The sequence below is a fragment of the Aspergillus foveolatus genome (genome assembly GCF_047715535.1).
Source record: "Aspergillus foveolatus strain CBS 279.81 unplaced genomic scaffold BDW70scaffold_6, whole genome shotgun sequence".
Lineage (NCBI taxonomy): Eukaryota > Fungi > Ascomycota > Eurotiomycetes > Eurotiales > Aspergillaceae > Aspergillus > Aspergillus foveolatus.
The window spans coordinates 153,668-171,514 of record NW_027396070.1 but is presented as its reverse complement, the minus strand read 5'-3'; the positions used below and the strand labels follow the sequence as shown (position 1 = coordinate 171,514).

The window sequence follows — 17,847 nt, the reverse complement described above, 5'->3', positions numbered from 1 at the left end:
GGTAGCGAGCTAACAACGCCACTGCAAGTCAGAAAAAAGCTTCTTCTTGAAACCAGAGACTGAAACCAGAGAAGGACGACATTTTTTTTCTCTTCTTAAGATTGCGCACCTCTGCTCATTGTCTGCAGTACTTTCTGCCACTTCTGCACCGGCTGCCTTGGGCCCTAAGTGGATCGTCTCTCTCAAGGCATGTACTTTATCCCGGTGGGGAAGGCCGCCATCGCATATCTCTCCTTTCCTGGTATACTGACGGCTCGGCTGGCTTGTTAGTCTCTTGGTCTCTACAGCGCCGAAGCCACTAGCTCGTCTAGTGCGACGAATCGATCGTCGCCGTCAAACGCCGGCTGCCAGATCCGGTAACTCGTGTCAACGGCTAAGATAAAAAAAGAAAAAAGAAAACCCAATAATCAAGAAAAACGAAGGAAAAATGGAGATAGCCTATATACTCGGAGTACAGTCACTGATCGACCATACTCCGCTGATGCAATGCACGCCGATGCAAATAGCATGCTGATGCTGGATGTACATACCTCACATGCAAACGGCATTTGGAGAATATACGCCTAATACTCGGCTATGGCGATCGGTCGTCCCAAGCTCCAGCTGAAGACCGTTATACTCCGTCCCTTGCTTGCCAATACGGGAGTGACGGTGCAGTTGTAGTGCAGTCGTAGTGCAGTCAATCACCTTCCTCCCCGTCTGCGGTCTGTGCCGAGCCCTAATTCCAGGATTCCCCTTCTGGACGCATTGCGGCAATGTTGCGGGTATTCGCGACTCCAAAACCTGTCATGGTGATCTTATCCGTCTTTCTGCTAGCTTCCAGCCCCTTCATCTCGTTTCGAGTCGAGCCGACTCGCGCAAACCAGACCAAACCATTTTGGCCTCCGTGGGCTCCTGGCTACCGACACCGCCAGGTCGATTCGCCTCCACAGGCTTGAGTAATAATGATGACCTCCAGAGCGTTCCCCCTCCCCTCAGCGGCCTAGTCGGCCGCCGGCATCCAGTCTGCAGGAAGACTACCGAGGTGTCTCCATCGGCTAGGATCCTGTGGCGCCGATTGCTTTCCGATTGAGTCCTAGCGCCAGAGATGGCCGAGTCTGTGCCCAGAACACTGAGGATACTGGGCACTATAGTCTGAGCAGTCCAATATAGTCCCGATCACGGAGACAACGCATGGCGGAGCCATGCCGCGGCCTCGATCTGGACCCCCAATCAGCGGCCCCGTTCTCGATTGAAGCGGGACACACGAACCGTAGCCGGTACCAGTAGTCCAGAGCAGAGACAGGCACAAGGGCCAAGGAGCGCGAAAGAAACAAGCAAGGATGAGACACCAGTCGCATGCAATATTGTCCATCATCCAAGTCCGGCCAGGGGGAATGCCCCATCGGTCTGTCAACGACGAACGCTTTTTTCCTTTTATCTGGATTCATCAGGTGGCTCCTGCTCCCCGGCCTGTCAACTCTCAAGGTTTATAGTATCCAGCCTGGCGGAACCTTTGGACCATTTTCTTCAGGGCGGGTTCGACTGCTCTCACTGAGTGGCAGACCTATATTGTCCCTTTTGGTGGTCGAGGCCGTCTGTTAGTCTTTCTCTACAGTGCCAAACCCCATTGTTCCTCCATCATGGTTGAAACCCAGGGTCCGACAGTGACCGGTATCGCGCTGGCTTTCGCCATCATCACTGTCTTTGTCATTCTCCTGCGTCTCTTTGCTCGACTCTATGTTCTCAAGAAATTCGATGTTGACGATGCTCTCATTATCTTTGCCTGTGTGAGTAATTCCAACGAACCGCTCCTGGTCGACACTGGTCAAAACACTGGCCAAAACTCTGGAATAATTGACAGCTAATCAACTAACTCTGCAGGGCTTCTCCTGGGCCTTCTCCGCTGTGACAATTGTGGGTGAGTGAGAGTCAGAGTGTACCTGCATGACTCTGGGAGGATTGATAACTGACTAATACTTCACACTGCAGCTGTCAAGCATGGTCTAGGCATGCACCTTGACGATGTAGACCCAAGCAACATCGTCACCTATGCGTTTGTAAGCCTCCCTTTTCCCCCTTTAAGCGAACCATGCTAAACTACCAGAACGTCTGGCTGAGCTCCATGTTCTATTTATCCTGTCTCGGCTTCGTCAAAACCTCTGTCTGCTGGTTCTATACTCGCCTGGGCGACAAGTACCTCCGTCGAATGTCCTATATCATGTTTGGCATCGTCGCCTGCCAGGCCATTGCCAACGTCTGCACCGCTGCTTTCCAGTGCAGGCCTATCCCCAGGGCTTGGGACACCACCTTAAAGGGTACCTGCGTCAACATTAACGTCTTCTACTTGGCCAACGCAGCGCTCAACATCCTCACCGATCTGCTCACGTATACGCTGCCAGTGCGGGTGATCTTTAAGCTCCAGATGCCACGCAAGCAGAAGATTGCTCTCGTTTTCATCCTCTGTTTGGGACTTTTGTATGGATCCCCTCAGCGACGCTGGAGATGACGCTTGCTAACGTGAAACCGACAGCGCTTGCGTCTCCTCCATCATCCGCATCACCTACATTCCCACCATGCTCTCCTCTGATGACGCAACCTGGGCCATCAGCGGCGCCATGTACTGGTCCGCCATCGAGATCAACGTTGGCATCCTCGCCGCCTCAATCCCCTCCTTCAAAGCTATCGCCTCGCGCTTCATCCCCCGCCTCATTGGCGAGTACTCGTCCAACAAGGCCTACAATTACGCGTACGGTGCAGGCTCCGGCTTCTCAAAGGTCCGTGATCCGTCGCGGAACCAGTCGGTGCACATGCACAGTCTGCGCGGTAGGGCCAACGACCACACGGTTATCGGGACGGGGAATCTAAGCGGGATCGATCGGTCGAGTGAGGAGAGGATCTTTGTCCCAGAAGGGAAGATCTATGCCCATACAGAGATTGAGGTACGGCAGGACTAGACAGTATCCTGATTTCTTTTGCCGATTTTTGTTTTTGGCGTGGCCTTGTTGTAAAAGCATGCTGTTGTTGGATTATTGGTACTGGTATATATGAATTGCGGTAAAAGCTTCAGGTTGAAATGGCGGGATAAATGGATAGTGGGCTGGTTAACATGAGGACACTGGCGTCGGATACCCTATCTTTGCTTCTTACTTTCATTTTCACTCTTCTTTCACCTATGGTCTTCTCATTCCGTCACTCATTTGTTTCTCTCCTTTGTTCCATTGTCTTGCTCACAAGGACGATCATTGTGCTGTTCGCATTTTGCGTGAGTATTAGACACCGTCATGTATATCTAAAGGACCCAGTAGCGATATATGTTGACAGTCTTATCCTGTCGCTATTGCCAATCGAATGGTTGACAACAGTGATGTTTGTCACGTTGTTTGTGTTAGGGTTGTAGGCTGTATAAATATATTGGTAGTGATCAGAATATATATAGCCGGCCCTAGGACTCGAGGTTTGGAGTAAAGCGAATCCAGCGGTGAACTGAACCAGAATAGTCAAAGATTCTGATCCGCCGGAGGAGGTTTAATTTTTGAAATAAAGCCTCTAAGGGTTCAGAGTGCTTGGTGCAGACACCAAATTCTATGTCTGCTGCAATTGCGGACGGTACCCTGGGCCTTCGGAGCCATAGGAGTGTCTCGCGACACAACGGGTGGAACGGAAGACTCGAGTCTAGAGTAATAGACGGAGTCAAAAAGGAAGGCGAGTCTATGGAGATAGAGCGTGTAACTGCGAGCATCTTGACGGCAGCTTTTCTGGGTCTTTGGCAACCAGTACGTATGCCTCTAGTATTCTTCGGTTGCTAGAAGCGACGAGACAAGGGACCAGGAGATCATTGAGAAAGGTTCAACACTTGCAGTATCTGTGATTTAGTATACACAGATGAATGATCATGATGGCAGAGGATGGACGCCGAGAATAGAATATAGGGATAATAAGTTGAATCTACATTAGACCGACGAACAGCCAGCAACAAAGAAACAAAGAAAATAAGGAGAACAAGAGTCTATCATTCATACACCGTGCAATGAAAGCAGCATACTAAACGGCACCGTCTGGCTTCGGAGACGGCACCCTCAGTCCTCCTCGAGCATTTGACGCTGTACCCGTTGTGAAAGCATCCTGACAGACCGGCCATCTCTCAGGCTCCTCCCAGTACTCTGTATGGTGTTTGTTCTTTTTCATCAGCCCCGCCAGATCAAGGGGATCGATAAACGTCTCGAATCTCGATCGCGAGTCGATCCATCCGGGACCCATACGCTCGGTCGCCCCATCGAAATCGAGATACCTCTTCTTGTCGCGGGACAGATACCGCCCAGGATGAAGAAGGTTGATCCAAAAAGTGAAGAGGACCATGGGCGCTGCATCAAGGGCGTAGAGGAGCCATTCCTTCTGTTGGAAGTACTCGCAGGTATCGCCGCATGCGACGCCCGGTGGGTCGAGGGTGTAGAGAGCTTCGACGGCGCGGTAGATACACCGAACGAGGACGAGCGTCGAGGTGCCGTAAAGAGTGTAGAAGAGGAACCGCAGATTCCGCGGGAGCATACCGGCGCGTGCGCATTTGCGGTGGAGCATTGCAACCATCGAGACGAGCCCGATCTCGACGACGCTCTGGAGAATGACGGACACGGCGACCAGAGTCGCGCCGCTGCGGTACTTGTCGAGTTCCGTGGCGCCCGTGGCGATACGGGCGCCGCCGGCGGCTGTGAGGCCCTCGACGAGGGTGCCGATATAGACAAAGAAGAGGACGGTGCGGTTAGGGTTGATCCAGGCGAACATGGGGATATAGTGCATGATGCGGCCAAGGATGTTGTACGCTGAGGCGGAGAAGACCGGGGGTGCAGCGTAGACGAAAACTGTTGCGGCGATGTAGAGGCCTACATGCTCTGGGTTATAGCTTGAGATGGCGCGGAGGATCCAGCCGATTGTGTAGAGAAGAGAGCCCCAGAACATCCAGAAGGTGATCCTCCAGAAACGATAGCGGCTGTAAAAGTTTAGCATCTCTGGGTATAGCAGGGTAGAGATACTGACAAGTTCTGGTAGATGTGCGTGGCTAGAGACAGACTCAGCATGCAGGCAAAGATGATAGGGAGCACATGGCTCGCTCTGTACTCGTAGATGCCCGTTTTAGGGTCCATACTGGGCAGAGTCGACTAGGGCGGTTCTCTCCTCGGAGTAAAAAAAAATGGAGAAAATAAGAAAGCAAAAAAAAAAAAATAAAAAAAATTTGCCAACTGTTGACTCTGGAATCAGAACCATATTATATGCTGGAGACCCCTGACACTGCCTCTTGCCCTGTATATGGACATACCCATGCGGCGGCGCATAGCACCGAAAGCAGTTTAGACGCAGAAGATCCATAAGGCGCAGAGGCTGACCGAGTACTCTGAGCAGTTTCTGCGCTTCATCGAACCGGCAAGAGCATTTGCCCAAAACCCGAATGCCAAGCGGGCGCAGTTAATCACTCAATCTTCTAAAAGAGAATCCATGCAACGAGGCGCGATATGCCCCCCCCCCCTGTGCCGTCTTATTGTCTGTGCAGGGGGAAGGACTATTCTGCCTGAAGAGCGAGGCATCAATAGCTGAGTATAGTAAGCCATGGAGGACGGGCGCCGGATCAAGCCTATTTAGGCTTAGTGCTGGCAAATCGGCCAATCAAAAATATCCTGGTGGGAGTCTGTCTATTCTGGGTAGGCACGCTGTAACCACGATGAATATAAGAACAAAGAAAGGCAGTCGGACAGGACCGGAATAGAGGCCAGTAGTCGAGCTAACCACGGCGAGCAGCTCGCTTTTCTTCATCTTCTTTCTGGTGCCATGACGGCTGCCCAACATATAGGTCACGATCGTCCAGTTCGTCTCGTCTAAGTCCTTGGACTGGGAGCGATAAACGCTAACCCACAGGCAGGCCAACTCAATGCAAGTTTGATATCACCTTGCTGAGATGGCCCAAGTCTCTGGCTCCCTAATCACTTATGTCTTCTCAGGTCTTAGCGTATCCAGACTCCCTCGACCTTTTTGAGCCCGCTTGACCGCGAGGCACTGGATACGCCACAGCCCTACCCTTCTTTTCCCAGGAGATTTATAGACGAGCATTTGCCAGCTTCTTTGCGAATATATCGAGGAAGCTTCGGGCATCGTGAATTTTCTGGCCCAATCAGTTGGAATTCCCGACGGAAGCACGGAGCGTTGTTCTCAAAAGCCCCTTCTGCATACTGGAAAGTACAGTCTCACTTGATCTGAGGGGTGGAGCTTGAGTATGGTTTCCTTCGTCGGTTACCGCAGCGCCCTTCCCAACTGTCATGGTCCTCTTTGCAGGCACCTCATCGTGTCTACATGTTTGAACACCACATCGCTTTTCGCATAACAGTGACGCTGTCAGAGGAGAGCAAGCATGAATGACCTTCGAGGCAGCGCGCGTATCGTCGTCTGGAAGTCCGGAGTATAAAGTTCTCGGCCTGAAATGCGGGAAGGATATCGCCGTTCTGGCGCAGCTTAATCCCACTGGCCACGGCGAAAGGCTGGTTAGCTGGACTTTCCGGCCTAGTGTTCGCAGTAGAGGATTCATGATGAGCGTGCGATGACGGCGGGAGCTTTGGTTCGCTCGACAGCCCTAGCTAGAGCCTGCCGCCGGTTGTCCTACGGGTATCTTCACAGCCAGCTATAGCGGGACAGTAGCAGTGGCAGTAGCAGCGGGCAGTGAGAGTCAGAATACGATTGTTTGTTGTCTGATCACTATGCTCTTGATGATCGGCAGGACCTGGGTCGCCTGGAAGGTACAAAGGTACGAATATGCCTTGGCCATATAATTTAATCCTCTTATGGCTGTTGATTTATACGATATACTTGCTGGAATAGAGTAGGTGATCTCGTCTTTGCTGAGTCTAGGGCTTCACAGCTTGAACCCGCTGTCTTGGTTGGACATAAAGGTGTTAAATATAGAGTCACTTTCATGGAGATCGAGTCAGACAATGTCGACGGAGCAAAGAATGAGGCGCGCTTCAGGGCAATATGATGATATGATGATATGATAGTCAGCTAATATTGGCCGGCCAGTGACTGTCGGTCTGCCGAGATTCATCTTCAGGCCTCCAACGACTTATCAACGGATCGACTGCTGCGCCTCGTTCAGCCGAGCTTGGCATCCCGCGTCAACACAGCCGCTTTTTTTTTTTTGAATTTCGTCAATTATATTCCAAAAGGCGACGCAGCGATCGATACCGCATCGTCCATCACTATGCCGGGTGTACCATCCGGAAGAGGCTGTGATCAGTGCCGCAAGTCGAAGAAGAAGGTGGGAGACACAACTCCCCACCTCCCGCTACGGGTCGCCCCGACCGCTAAGGCTATCTAAGTGGATATAGTGCTGGAGCTAGATCTTAGAGTTAACATCTTCCAAGTGCGATGAAGCAAAACCCGTCTGTACACGATGTGCGCGCCGCAAAATCGAATGTGTTGGCGCCGGCGAGAAGCGTTACAAATTCATGGAAGAAGACCCGGCCGTCGCCAGAAAGAGAGTCCTATCACGTCAAGACGCACCGGAAATTCGAAACGAAGTGGTTCGTCGTATCGCGGTCAACCCGACAGACAGTGCCGCCCTCCTAGGACAGCGTCTTGTGGCGGCCATCAAGCCGCAGACGGACCTGAGGTACAACCTGGCGTGGGCGTTTGGCGGCTATCTGGTCCGCATCCCCCAACGTTTGGGTGTGAACGAGGCGCTCGACGCGGCCGTCGACGCCCTCGTCACGGCCCATCAGACCTTTGCGGCTTGCAAGGAGATCACTGTCGGCTCGCTGACCAAGTACTCGCGGGCCCTGAGTGCATTGAGACGGTGTCTGGATAACCCGCTTACCGCCGGTACATCAGAGACGCTCTGTGCGGTATCGGTGCTGCTACTCGTCCAGGTGACTGTCCACTCCTCCCTCGCCCAGTCAAGTCTTATATTGCTGACCTCACCAGCATCTCCTGGGTCCCTCCGACTTGCGGTGGACTGGCCATGCAGAGGGAGCGGCGAGGATACTCAGGGCGCGAAGAAGCTGCGCTCCTCGCGACGACTTTGAGCGGGTACTGCTGCTATCTCTGCGGGGTCCAGTGGTAGGACTCTTCCCAATCTACAAATCTACCTGGATGCCAAGACTGACGATGAGCAGCTCTTCGAAGGCCTGTTCAACCCACGCATAGACTTGACTTCGACGGAATGGACCGAGCTGGTACAGAACGAGCTCGATGCAGGGACGCCAGAGGGCGAGATGCTCCTCAACCTGTCACGGGTCCGTGATATTCTGAGCCGGGTCAAGACCAACGAGCACGGCTTGGCCGGGCTGCTGATCCTGCAGGCCGAGATGAGGAGCCTGTACACCAAGACCTGGAAGATCTGCGATTTATTTCGCGCTGAGCTGCACAGAATCGAGAATCCCGTCCAGGACAGCCTACCGAACCCGTCCGGTCTTCCCCCAACTTTGCTCCACGCCCTCACGCAAAGATTTTACGGTCTTGCCATCACCATTGCTCTGTACATGAACTACGCCCTTGGAGCGATAACGAGAGATGTCGAGGTCTCGGCAAATGCCAACTATTTCGCCCTTGAGATGATCACCATCGCTGAGAATGCGATCCAGTATCGGCCGTTTGGCGCGGGGTATGTCACTGTGGGGCTGATTGCAGCACTGATGACGGTCAAGGACCCGGGACTACGCGCCCTGCTCCAGGCCTGGTTCGACGACTACCGCGACGACTTTAACATGCCAGACTTGGACAAATTGCAAGAGGCAAAGAAATTCGCTCTTTTAGACCCGTATCGGTCTCAGCGCATGCCGAACGCAATACCCGAGACCCAGGAGCATGCTTTATACGAGCCAATGCCGTTGCAAGGCCGCCTCCTTCAAGTATGAATCACTCTAGTGAATCACTTCTAGTGGTGTCCCGTGTAGTTTAGTATAGACCAGGAAGAGCAGTAATAATCAGGAAACTTCCAGCCAGCTTGTCTCATTGTCCAGACCTTGCTCAGTACCGTGGAGCCCCAGCGGCCCAGTCATGTGACTGCAAGTGGAGCCGTTGATGCAATGCTGAGAACCGTGGAACTGCGCTCTGGCAGTCCTGGCAGATGCCAGGCAAGGAGTCCAACACTCCCACTCTCGCTCGACCTCATGCCCTTCTGCCATTGCCTTCAGCCCTCGGTGGCTATTCGTTGTCCTCTGTCCTTTACTGCCAATCTCAATAGCACGACGTGACTCTACAATCATGCCAGAACCCTCGTTAAGCTCCTCCCACCACTCCCACCACGGCTCCCACCACGGCTCCCAACGGGACGAGGCGATCCTCTCCCAGCACCTCGATCCCCAATACACCGCTGCTCTCCACGAGGAGGCCATCCTCCCTGATAACGGCGATGGCACTGCATCGAATGCTGCCGATCTCTCCGAGCCCCAGTCCTCGCTCCTTCTCCAGGGAGGCGATATGCACCGCGACCTCTACCGTCTCGATGCCAAAACCAAAAGAGCTAGGATGGACAAGCGAGCGGCGACGTTTTCTGCGGCCCCTCGTGGAAATGATCTCTCTGAGGAGGCAGTAGCCCCGCTCGAACCGGGCAGCTTTCGCCGGAACTTTATCCGCCATCAGCAGGGCCAGGACCATCCGGCTCTTCACCGCTCGTTCCTCGAATACCTGGACCTCTATGGCAATTTTGCGGGCGAGGATCTGGAGGAATCCGAGGAAGAAACCGAACAGGGAGAGGAGGAGACGCAGCAGGAAGCGGAGCGAAGGCCGTTACTTGGGACACAGAAGCGCAGGCGGTCGCGCTCGTACCGGCCTGGTGATGCCTCAAATGTGAAGACGTTCTTCACCCTGCTCAAGGCGTTCATCGGGACTGGGATCATATTCCTGCCAAAAGCTTTCCGCAATGGAGGGATCCTGTTCTCGTCGGTCGCTCTGGTGACGGTCGCTTTGATCTCGACCCTGTGCTTTCACCTGCTTCTTGAATGCCGGAGACGGTACGGCGGAGGGTATGGCGATCTTGGCGAGCAGATTGCTGGATCCAAACTGCGGTCATTGATCTTGGGTTCAGTGGCCATCTCTCAGATTGGGTTTGTTTGTGCCTGCATTATCTTCACGGCTGAGAATTTGCGAGCATTCTTCGTGGCTATCATGCCCGAGACAGTCCACTCACTGTCGACGCTCCGGTTGATCGTGCTCCAGCTGGTTGTGCTCATTCCTTTGACCATGATCCGGAATATCTCCAAGCTGGGCCCGATCGCGTTGCTTGCTGACGCTTTTATCCTGTTCGGCCTCGGTTACATCTACTGCTATGACATTGCCAGTTTAGCGAGTCGAGGACTGGCGCCGCGTGTAGACTTGTTTAATTCTGACTCTTTCACCTTGACTATCGGATCGTGCATTTTCACTTTTGAGGGTATTGGTCTGATTCTGCCTATCCAGTCGTCCATGAAGAAACCGCAGTGCTTCGATCATCTGCTCTACACAGTCATGTTTATCATCACCGTCCTTTTTACCGGAGTCGGAGCTCTCTCGTACGCCACGTTTGGCGCGGACACCAAGACAGAGATCATCAGCAATCTTCCCCAAAACAGCCGACTAGTCAATACAGTCCAGTTCCTGTATTCTATCGCCATCTTAGCGGGGACTCCAATCCAACTCTTCCCGCCTATCCGCATCATAGAAGGGAATCTTTTCGGGTCAGCATCCGGTAAGCGCGATCCAGGCATCAAATGGAAAAAGAATAGTTTCCGGACAGTGGTTGTTTTGGCGTGCGGCGTAATTGCGGCTCTGGGCGCTGGTGATCTGGACAAGTTTGTCTCACTGATTGGATCGTTTGCGTGTGTACCCCTGGTGTACATCTACCCGGCGTATCTGCATTGGAAGGGAGTGGCCGAGTCTCCATGGGCGCAACGCGGGGATATAGCCATGATGTTGTTGGGATTTGGTTTCATGGTCTATACTACCGCTGCAACGGTGTCAGTCTGGGTGGCTGATTCGTGAGAGAAGAGTAGCACTGGTAAGGCAGAGTAACGTCGGAGAATAAACGAGTAGGGCTTGGCTTGCCTTTAGGATAGTTATGCAAAAAGAAGCAGTATAAGCAGTCTGAGAGACATCGAGTTCCGAGACATACTATAAACAGTTCTCGGCTTTCATGTTACTCAAATGGCTTCGCATTGGCTCCATGCAGTTGGCCTTAAAAGCCTAAAGCTTCCAAGTCACACCTTACGCATTGACAGAAGGTAGCCAGTGGAGCTGGATGATCTGCCAACGCAGGGATCGTCCAAACCAGCGAACCACTCCTACCCCTAGGCTACTGTCAGCCCTAGCCAACGCGACACGAACTATTAATATATCAAGGTGATGTGATTCGCCCAGGCAGAATAAGCTTGAGGCTGCCAGGTGGCTGGCCGGGTTAGCCGCTCCTGATGGATACTCGGGTTTCAGCTGCTTATGCTTGAGGAGTATAAATGCGTTCCTGATCACTTACCACGGCGAGCATCACAGAGACCGACAGGCTAGGCTGCTCTACCTAAATGTCCAAACACAATGAGGTCTACATCGTTCCTCACAGCGGCGTTCTTCGCGCTCGGTTTCGCTCTCGCTGAGGACCATGCCACCACTAGCGACAGTAGCGGTACAGCATCATCAACAGGCACGACAAGCACATGCTACAAACTCGACGGCTCCGAGGCATCAGACCATGTACCCTGCGGTACAGGCAACAGTGTAAACTGCTGCCATGAGGACGATATCTGCTTGTCCAATGGCCTCTGCTATCAACAGGGCAATCGGGGGATGGGTTTGTCTCGAGGGAGCTGTTCGGACAGGAAATGGGAAGATGGATGCTATGCGCCTTGTTGTATGTTGCCTTGTGCATCGATACTCCCACCGTTGAGAGAAAGACCAGTTACTAACTGCGTTCCCCTTGTCCAGCCGAGTATAATCGCGACACCGGAATAGCAATTGTGAAGATTAGCTTCGAAGATGAACCGCAATATTGCTGTGGATCTGTAAACACACAAAGCGGCGACAGCGATAATGACGACGAAGATGATAATGGCGAAGCCTCCTGCGAGTTTGGTGATCCATTCACTATACCCGCTGGAACGGCGATACCAGACATCGCCGGGCTATCATCCACATCAGAGCCGCATGCAGACAGTAACACCGAAGACTCGTCAGATGCCGACTCCCACTCGGAGTCCCGAACTCCAGCCGGCATAACAACTCCCCTCGCCATCGCCCTCGGCGTCGGAATACCCCTCGGTCTAATCTTGATGGGGTTCATTCTCTGGGCGGTCTGGGAGCGGCGCCGGCGACAGCTACGCGACGAAGAGACAGAGCGGGTGCTAGGCGCAGATGGGATTGCGCTGGCCGGGGCGGAGTCTGACATGGGCATGAGCATGAGAGCAAATCTGCCGGGTTTGCATCACCGGTACGGCCCGATTCCGAGCTATAGTGGACGCGGGACGCCGAGTCAGAGTGGGTTCTTTGTGGCGCAGGGTCAGCCTCTGGGAACCGCTGTGAGCACGCCTCCGGCTGAGCCTGAGCAAGAGCAAGGGCAAGTGGAGGCGCAGATGCACAATCAAGATGAGGGCGTTATGCTGTCCCAGACTCAGACCCGGACGCACAATGAAACGGTATAGATGAGGTGAATAATACAGACCAGTGTTGCGGTCAGGGCTCGGTTCCAGCATAACATGGAAATTTCAATGACGGAGATGCCTTAATGTGGACGCGTGGTGCCGATATGATATTGGAGTTACCCCAAAGAGTATCGTTTGTACTGCCACACTGGTGTATTCTTGTTCATTTCTGTAATTCTGCAAAGTCATAGATATGGCTTGGTATGGGCGGCATCTTGGTAATCTCTAGCATAATATAGACAAGGGGAATGTTATCAGTATCTGTGCTCATAGGTTCGTATGAATAACAGTAGAACAGTTCTTACAATCTTAACTTCAACTCCATATCTTCATGTTCTCCTATGCAAAGAATACTTTGCAATCCAGACTGACGTAGGAATCCAGCCATGGCGTATTCACAACTGGCTATTTTGGATCCTTGTATAAGGTACATAACCTGAGTATTTGAGAAACTCGATTTGCGCAAAGACTAGCGTCCAGCTCGTTCAGGTTAGGGTTTACGAATGACACATTTCCTGTTCTTCCCAATTTCCAGAGTTGGTAAAGATGTATAATCCACAAACTTTTTCCTTTCTAACTTCATGCTACACTAGCTGCACGCATCAATTGAAGATATGCGCGGAAAGCACCTCGGCGCGAAGCTGACTAAGGTCTTTAGACCGTCGTAGATTCAATACTCATACTGGGCTAGAATTTGAAAGTAAAGTTGGTTGAGACTCAATCCTGATATTTTGACAGGTCCATTCAGATCCCGCAAGAACTGCTGAAGGTTGAGGTAGTTGGGTCGCAGGAGTCACCAGAATTGTGGGCATGGTGCTGGAAGTTACATATATGGGAACGCTTCCGTTGTATAGATATGAAGATGAAACTCTCCAGCAGCTGCGTGGAGAAAGGCCAAAATCATGTACAAGGCAGGGAGGCGCACCATATCTGACCGATTGACTGCTGGCTGGATCTAAAAGCCATCTCTATTTAATATACTCTAGAATTTTACCCCGTTCTATCCAGCTATATATCCGTCTCCGCAACATTCGATCTCTATCTCTTCTTGATTCGATGTCAAGCTTGTTTATCCGAATACGGCGCCAACCTACTCATCCTCCTCAGTCGCGGCCCATAAATCAAAAACAGGACCGGAATCGGAATCATTATCACGGCAATACAACCAAGAAGGGTCCCTGCCCACTGGATACCCATGTTATTGAACATCTGCCGCGTGAAGAGCGGGAAGACGCCACCGACCATTGAGCGCATCATTGTGTTTGCGGCGAAGGCGGAGGCGGCACTAACCAGTGACCGGATTTGTTAGGTGGAAAGACAAAATGCGGTGGATGAAGGAAGAACGTACAAGTTCAAATAAGAGTCCAGGATATAGTTAAATCCTTGCATAAAGATGGACGTCAGACCGAAGCCGACGAAGGCACCCGATGCGGTCGGGGCCATCCAGTGGATAGATGGGCTAAAGCCGGTCCAGCCGAACCTATTGTCGTTATTAGTAACTGTTGTAAGAAGCACAAAGGTTAAGTCATACCAGAAAAGTCCTCCTGCAAACGCAATACCACCTGCAATACACGGCGGCAGCCGCCATTCCGGGACGGGAACATTATTATTCGCGATCAACTTCCGTGTATACGACTTGTAGAAAGAGAGCACAAAGGCCGCACCTAGGATCTCACCGATAATAAGTCCAATAAACGGTAGTCCGCTAACACCGAGCGACATCCCATGCACGCCTTGAAAGACGAGCGGGAATGCCTGCAGCATGGCGTAGGTCAGCCCATAGAGGAAAGACATGTACAGGGTCATGAGGAAGGCGATGGGTTCGGTGAAGAGGATCCTGAACGGCCGCGCAAAGTTCTTGGTAAGTAGCTCGCGGATGTCGATTTCGAGTTCTTCCTGGCGAGCGTGAATGCCCCAGTTGCGGGTCTGGCGGCGAAGGATGGCTGCTTTCTGGACTAGGATGACGGGGGCGTACGTTTCTTGTGCGAAGATGACGAGCAATCCTAAAGCGAAGAAGCCGACTATCGCGGGAACATACAGTGTCCACCTCCAGCCGAGATAGCTCTCTGCTGTGTATCCTCCAATGAATGGTGCCGTGTACGGCCCTAGGAATACGGACATGGTATATACCGCAATAGCAATGCCGCGGTGATGGCTGTTGAAGAGGTCCGACAGGCTAGCTGGGACCAAAGCAATAAGACTGGCAGCGAACAATCCAGAGAAGAACCGTGTGAGCATGACCGTTTGTGTATCCTTTGCGGTAGCCGTAGCGATAATGAAGATATCGAACCCTAGCATACCTACCAGCAACGGTACCCGTCGGCCGATGAGCTCAGACATGGGCGCCCATATCGTCGGTCCAGCAGCAAAGCCAAGCACATACAGCGTCGTCCCGAGCGCAGCAACCTCTCGTCCGTAACCAAACTCACTCATAGTGCCTGGAGTAGCAGTAGCAAAGACCGAGCTGCCATACGCGGCAACCAGCGCGGCAAACGTTAAGATGCACCCTAGGGCTACGCTGATTTCATCAGCATCAAGTCGGTAGCATAGTTAACAAGATACCTACCGCCTTGTCATTGGCCAATTTTGAGGGTGCATCGGGTCGTCCGGCCCCTCAAACTCAACGATATATGCCTCGACATTGGGTAGGTCCGGGGGATAAGGTTTGCCAGCGCCGAGAGGCAGCCATTGCTCTCGAGGAATCCGACTTCGGCTCGATCCGACTGTCTCCTGCTGTTGGAGTCGATAGGTGTTGATGCGCTCCAGCTCGATTTCGTCTTCTCCATAGCGATTCGGGAGGCGGCCCGACTCAACATCAAATTCAGCGGAGCTGTCGTCCCCGGTCTTCTCGGTCGGCGCCATCCTGAATCTTGACTCCCGGCTGCAGACGCAGAATTTCAGCGCAGATAGGCGCCATTGCCCTTCATATTAAATCTTCAGCTATAGCGGGTCCCAAATTTCTTAGAGGAGTTTGCTGGTGGGTCAGTGGCTTATGGATAACACCATCGGAGCCACAAACAGCCTCTTCTTATCACAATCAGCGGGGGAATTCCGCAGTCATGGGCGTAAGGAAGGGGTTCCGACGCCCATTTCCGGTGCACAAACTACCACTGCACATTTCTTTGATAGTGGGGCAGTGGTGTTGTGGGTACATGGTTCCCGACTTTGCGGACCGAGCGCCCGGGTGTTCGGCATGTCCAACTGGTTTCCAAGGATTCTTCGCCTTGCCGAAATAACGTTGTCGTGATTTGCACACCCAATATGAAGTCGGTTCGCATTCACTCGTCATCTTATGTAGAGATTGCCATCCAAATCTCGGGGACGTGATTCTGCACGAGCTTATTGCCGGCGAAACTCTGTCATTAGGCGCATGCTCAACTGCCTTCGGAGGCTTGAGCATCAATCGTGGCACCGCCCGTCTCGAGCTTATAGTCCGTATGCAAGGCTTGGCGATGCGACCATCTGATGATGAAGCTGTTGTAGGCTGAAGTCCTGATGATCGGACTTAGTGTGAGACTGCTCGGAGCCCTATGGCCCAATATGGTGCAGATCGGCTCTCTGCTAGAAAATTTTCCTTACACTCTTGGTAGGGTATAACGTTTTTCGGCGCGATTGATGCTATCCCATGCGTCAATGGTAGTAAGTATGAATCTTTCCTGATGACCCCGACGTCTTTGCCCATGATCTGGTGCGCCAAATTGTCGTAGTCACGGCATCTTATCACTCGTGGATCTTCATCAAGGCTATGTCCACTTAACAGCTGTCTGCGCGTGTTAGGATTGGCCCCAGAAGAGAATCTTTATTGTGCTTGCCTCCCATAAGCAAACAGGGGCGATTTTTTCCTCGTTGCCGCCCCTTTGTCCTAGACGAATACTTCGGAATGAAAGCACTTTATAGCATGACCCAATGAGCCAGACCCGTCGATCGAGATACAAAAACCGGCTTTATAAGCTTCCTGGTAATGGGTAACACTGGCATGATGGCGGTGACAACGATGTCCACGTTTCCCTTGTGGCTTTAACGCAGCGCGGTATATTTCTTCCATTCTCGCGATACAGCCCCTTTTAGACGGTCTTTTGACTGGGAGACATCTCGCGAGTCGAGTCGACTACAGCAGCGAAATTCTGGAAACGCTAGCAAAACGACGACGATAATTGAGGTTCAGACAAGTGAAGGAAATGGCATGGAGGGACCGGACGGACCGGATGGCTGCGGTAGTTGCGCGTTTAGATATCTCTAGCAGATTGTGCGATATGAACGCCCTGCTCTAGCAAACTTACTTCTTTCGCCATTTTCACCAATTTATTCCCACCGGTGTTCATGGGTGTCAATTCCACAGACTTCAGCTGTGTTGCTCAACAAGCTGATGCATAGGGCGGGCCAAGTGAGAGAGCGGTGACTCGGCACGCGACGCTCTTCAACAGTTTCGTTCAATGGGTCATTCTCTCGGGAATTGAGTCCAGCGGATGTAGTGCGGATGGTCTAATAATATGAGTTGTAAAGGTGTACCTGAGCCGGCAGTGCGGGAAACTGTTTCCGACATCGCCGACGAAGATGGTGAAATGGTGAAATGCGGGGAATAAATAACCCCTCCCAAGCTTCCTCCAGGCTCCCTCAGCCATTCCAGTAACACACCACAAAACGACCAGCATGATCACCGGTCTCGCCCATATTAACCTCCTCGTCCCTGCAGACTCCCTCGACCACGCCGAGGCCTTCTACGGGGAAACCCTCGGCCTCACCTCCGCACCAGTCCCGCATTTACAGAAGGGCACCATCTTATGGTAGCTCACTCTTGGATCCATTCTCAACAAGCTCAGTCTATTTCCTAACAGCTCTGCATCAACAGGTTCAATCTCGGAACGTCTGGTCAACAGATCCACATTGCACCCGGCATCAACGAGTCCAAGACCTCTGATAGGCATCCGTGCTTCAAGCTTGAATCGTTAGAGAAATTGCAGGAACTACAGCAGCGGATATGGGACCACCATGTGCGTGGAGGGGATGCAGCGCCATTGAGTGCGGATAAGCCGGGTGAGAACTCGGGGACCAAGGGGGTCGAGTATCCAAGTCGGTTCTTTGCGAGGGATTTTGCAGGAAATAGGTTGGAATTTAGTCTATAGACAGCTTCAAGGAAGGATCTTTTATGATGACGGTAATATAATATTTCGCCTCAAATATTTCCGGCTTGTGGCTGACCATCTAGATGTACTATAAAGAACAT

The 17,847-nt window shown here is 52.3% G+C and overlaps 7 protein-coding genes across 7 annotated transcripts; 5 read left to right on the top strand and 2 right to left on the bottom strand.

Annotated features, from left to right (window-relative positions):
• Positions 1-1,067: 1,067 nt before the first annotated feature.
• Positions 1,068-2,936, top strand: BDW70DRAFT_170730 (uncharacterized protein; the record flags this gene model as incomplete). The annotated part of the gene is made up of 5 exons (XM_073743010.1): positions 1,068-1,769; positions 1,864-1,900; positions 1,972-2,039; positions 2,087-2,457; positions 2,513-2,936. The coding sequence occupies exons 1-5, from the start codon at positions 1,623-1,625 to the stop codon at positions 2,934-2,936; spliced, it is 1,047 nt and encodes a 348-aa protein (XP_073599361.1). The 5' UTR covers positions 1,068-1,622.
• Positions 2,937-3,942: 1,006 nt separating this feature from the next.
• BDW70DRAFT_170724 (RTA1 like protein-domain-containing protein) lies at positions 3,943-5,191 on the bottom strand. The gene is made up of 2 exons (XM_073743009.1): positions 5,014-5,191; positions 3,943-4,966 (listed from the first exon to the last, which is right to left on the bottom strand). The coding sequence occupies exons 1-2, from the start codon at positions 5,118-5,120 to the stop codon at positions 4,024-4,026; spliced, it is 1,050 nt and encodes a 349-aa protein (XP_073599360.1). The 5' UTR covers positions 5,121-5,191; the 3' UTR covers positions 3,943-4,023.
• A 1,992-nt stretch (positions 5,192-7,183) lies between these two features.
• BDW70DRAFT_129292 (uncharacterized protein) lies at positions 7,184-8,934 on the top strand. The gene is made up of 3 exons (XM_073735592.1): positions 7,184-7,886; positions 7,942-8,076; positions 8,133-8,934. The coding sequence occupies exons 1-3, from the start codon at positions 7,467-7,469 to the stop codon at positions 8,871-8,873; spliced, it is 1,296 nt and encodes a 431-aa protein (XP_073599359.1). The 5' UTR covers positions 7,184-7,466; the 3' UTR covers positions 8,874-8,934.
• A 129-nt stretch (positions 8,935-9,063) lies between these two features.
• BDW70DRAFT_129291 (putative amino acid transporter) lies at positions 9,064-11,175 on the top strand. The gene has a single exon (XM_073735591.1). The coding sequence runs from the start codon at positions 9,223-9,225 to the stop codon at positions 10,975-10,977; it is 1,755 nt and encodes a 584-aa protein (XP_073599358.1). The 5' UTR covers positions 9,064-9,222; the 3' UTR covers positions 10,978-11,175.
• A 348-nt stretch (positions 11,176-11,523) lies between these two features.
• BDW70DRAFT_156711 (uncharacterized protein) lies at positions 11,524-12,623 on the top strand (the record flags this gene model as incomplete). The annotated part of the gene is made up of 2 exons (XM_073740237.1): positions 11,524-11,836; positions 11,911-12,623. The coding sequence occupies 2 exons, from the start codon at positions 11,524-11,526 to the stop codon at positions 12,621-12,623; spliced, it is 1,026 nt and encodes a 341-aa protein (XP_073599357.1).
• A 948-nt stretch (positions 12,624-13,571) lies between these two features.
• Positions 13,572-15,712, bottom strand: BDW70DRAFT_170712 (MFS transporter). The gene is made up of 4 exons (XM_073743008.1): positions 15,190-15,712; positions 14,155-15,141; positions 13,972-14,103; positions 13,572-13,908 (listed from the first exon to the last, which is right to left on the bottom strand). Exons 1-4 carry the CDS (start codon positions 15,483-15,485, stop codon positions 13,683-13,685), a joined length of 1,641 nt encoding a protein of 546 aa, XP_073599356.1. The 5' UTR covers positions 15,486-15,712; the 3' UTR covers positions 13,572-13,682.
• Positions 15,713-17,261: 1,549 nt separating this feature from the next.
• BDW70DRAFT_129286 (putative glyoxalase family protein) lies at positions 17,262-17,757 on the top strand. Its single transcript, XM_073735589.1, has 2 exons — positions 17,262-17,407; positions 17,473-17,757. The coding sequence occupies exons 1-2, from the start codon at positions 17,274-17,276 to the stop codon at positions 17,744-17,746; spliced, it is 408 nt and encodes a 135-aa protein (XP_073599355.1). The 5' UTR covers positions 17,262-17,273; the 3' UTR covers positions 17,747-17,757.
• The last annotated feature ends 90 nt before the right edge of the window (positions 17,758-17,847 follow it).

Coding starts and splice junctions, on each gene's coding strand:
- BDW70DRAFT_170724 (XM_073743009.1), bottom strand. CDS start 5,120: ATGGACCCTAAAACGGGCATCTACGAGTACAGAGCGAGCCATGTGCTC. Junction 4,967..5,013: donor ACGCACATCTACCAGAACTT/GTCAGTATCTCT, acceptor AAACTTTTACAG/CCGCTATCGTTTCTGGAGGA.
- BDW70DRAFT_129292 (XM_073735592.1), top strand. CDS start 7,467: ATGGAAGAAGACCCGGCCGTCGCCAGAAAGAGAGTCCTATCACGTCAA. Junction 7,887..7,941: donor CGGTGCTGCTACTCGTCCAG/GTGACTGTCCAC, acceptor TGACCTCACCAG/CATCTCCTGGGTCCCTCCGA. Junction 8,077..8,132: donor TATCTCTGCGGGGTCCAGTG/GTAGGACTCTTC, acceptor GACGATGAGCAG/CTCTTCGAAGGCCTGTTCAA.
- BDW70DRAFT_129291 (XM_073735591.1), top strand. CDS start 9,223: ATGCCAGAACCCTCGTTAAGCTCCTCCCACCACTCCCACCACGGCTCC.
- BDW70DRAFT_170712 (XM_073743008.1), bottom strand. CDS start 15,485: ATGGCGCCGACCGAGAAGACCGGGGACGACAGCTCCGCTGAATTTGAT. Junction 15,142..15,189: donor AATTGGCCAATGACAAGGCG/GTAGGTATCTTG, acceptor TGATGAAATCAG/CGTAGCCCTAGGGTGCATCT. Junction 14,104..14,154: donor TTTGCAGGAGGACTTTTCTG/GTATGACTTAAC, acceptor TAACGACAATAG/GTTCGGCTGGACCGGCTTTA.
- BDW70DRAFT_129286 (XM_073735589.1), top strand. CDS start 17,274: ATGATCACCGGTCTCGCCCATATTAACCTCCTCGTCCCTGCAGACTCC. Junction 17,408..17,472: donor CAGAAGGGCACCATCTTATG/GTAGCTCACTCT, acceptor CTGCATCAACAG/GTTCAATCTCGGAACGTCTG.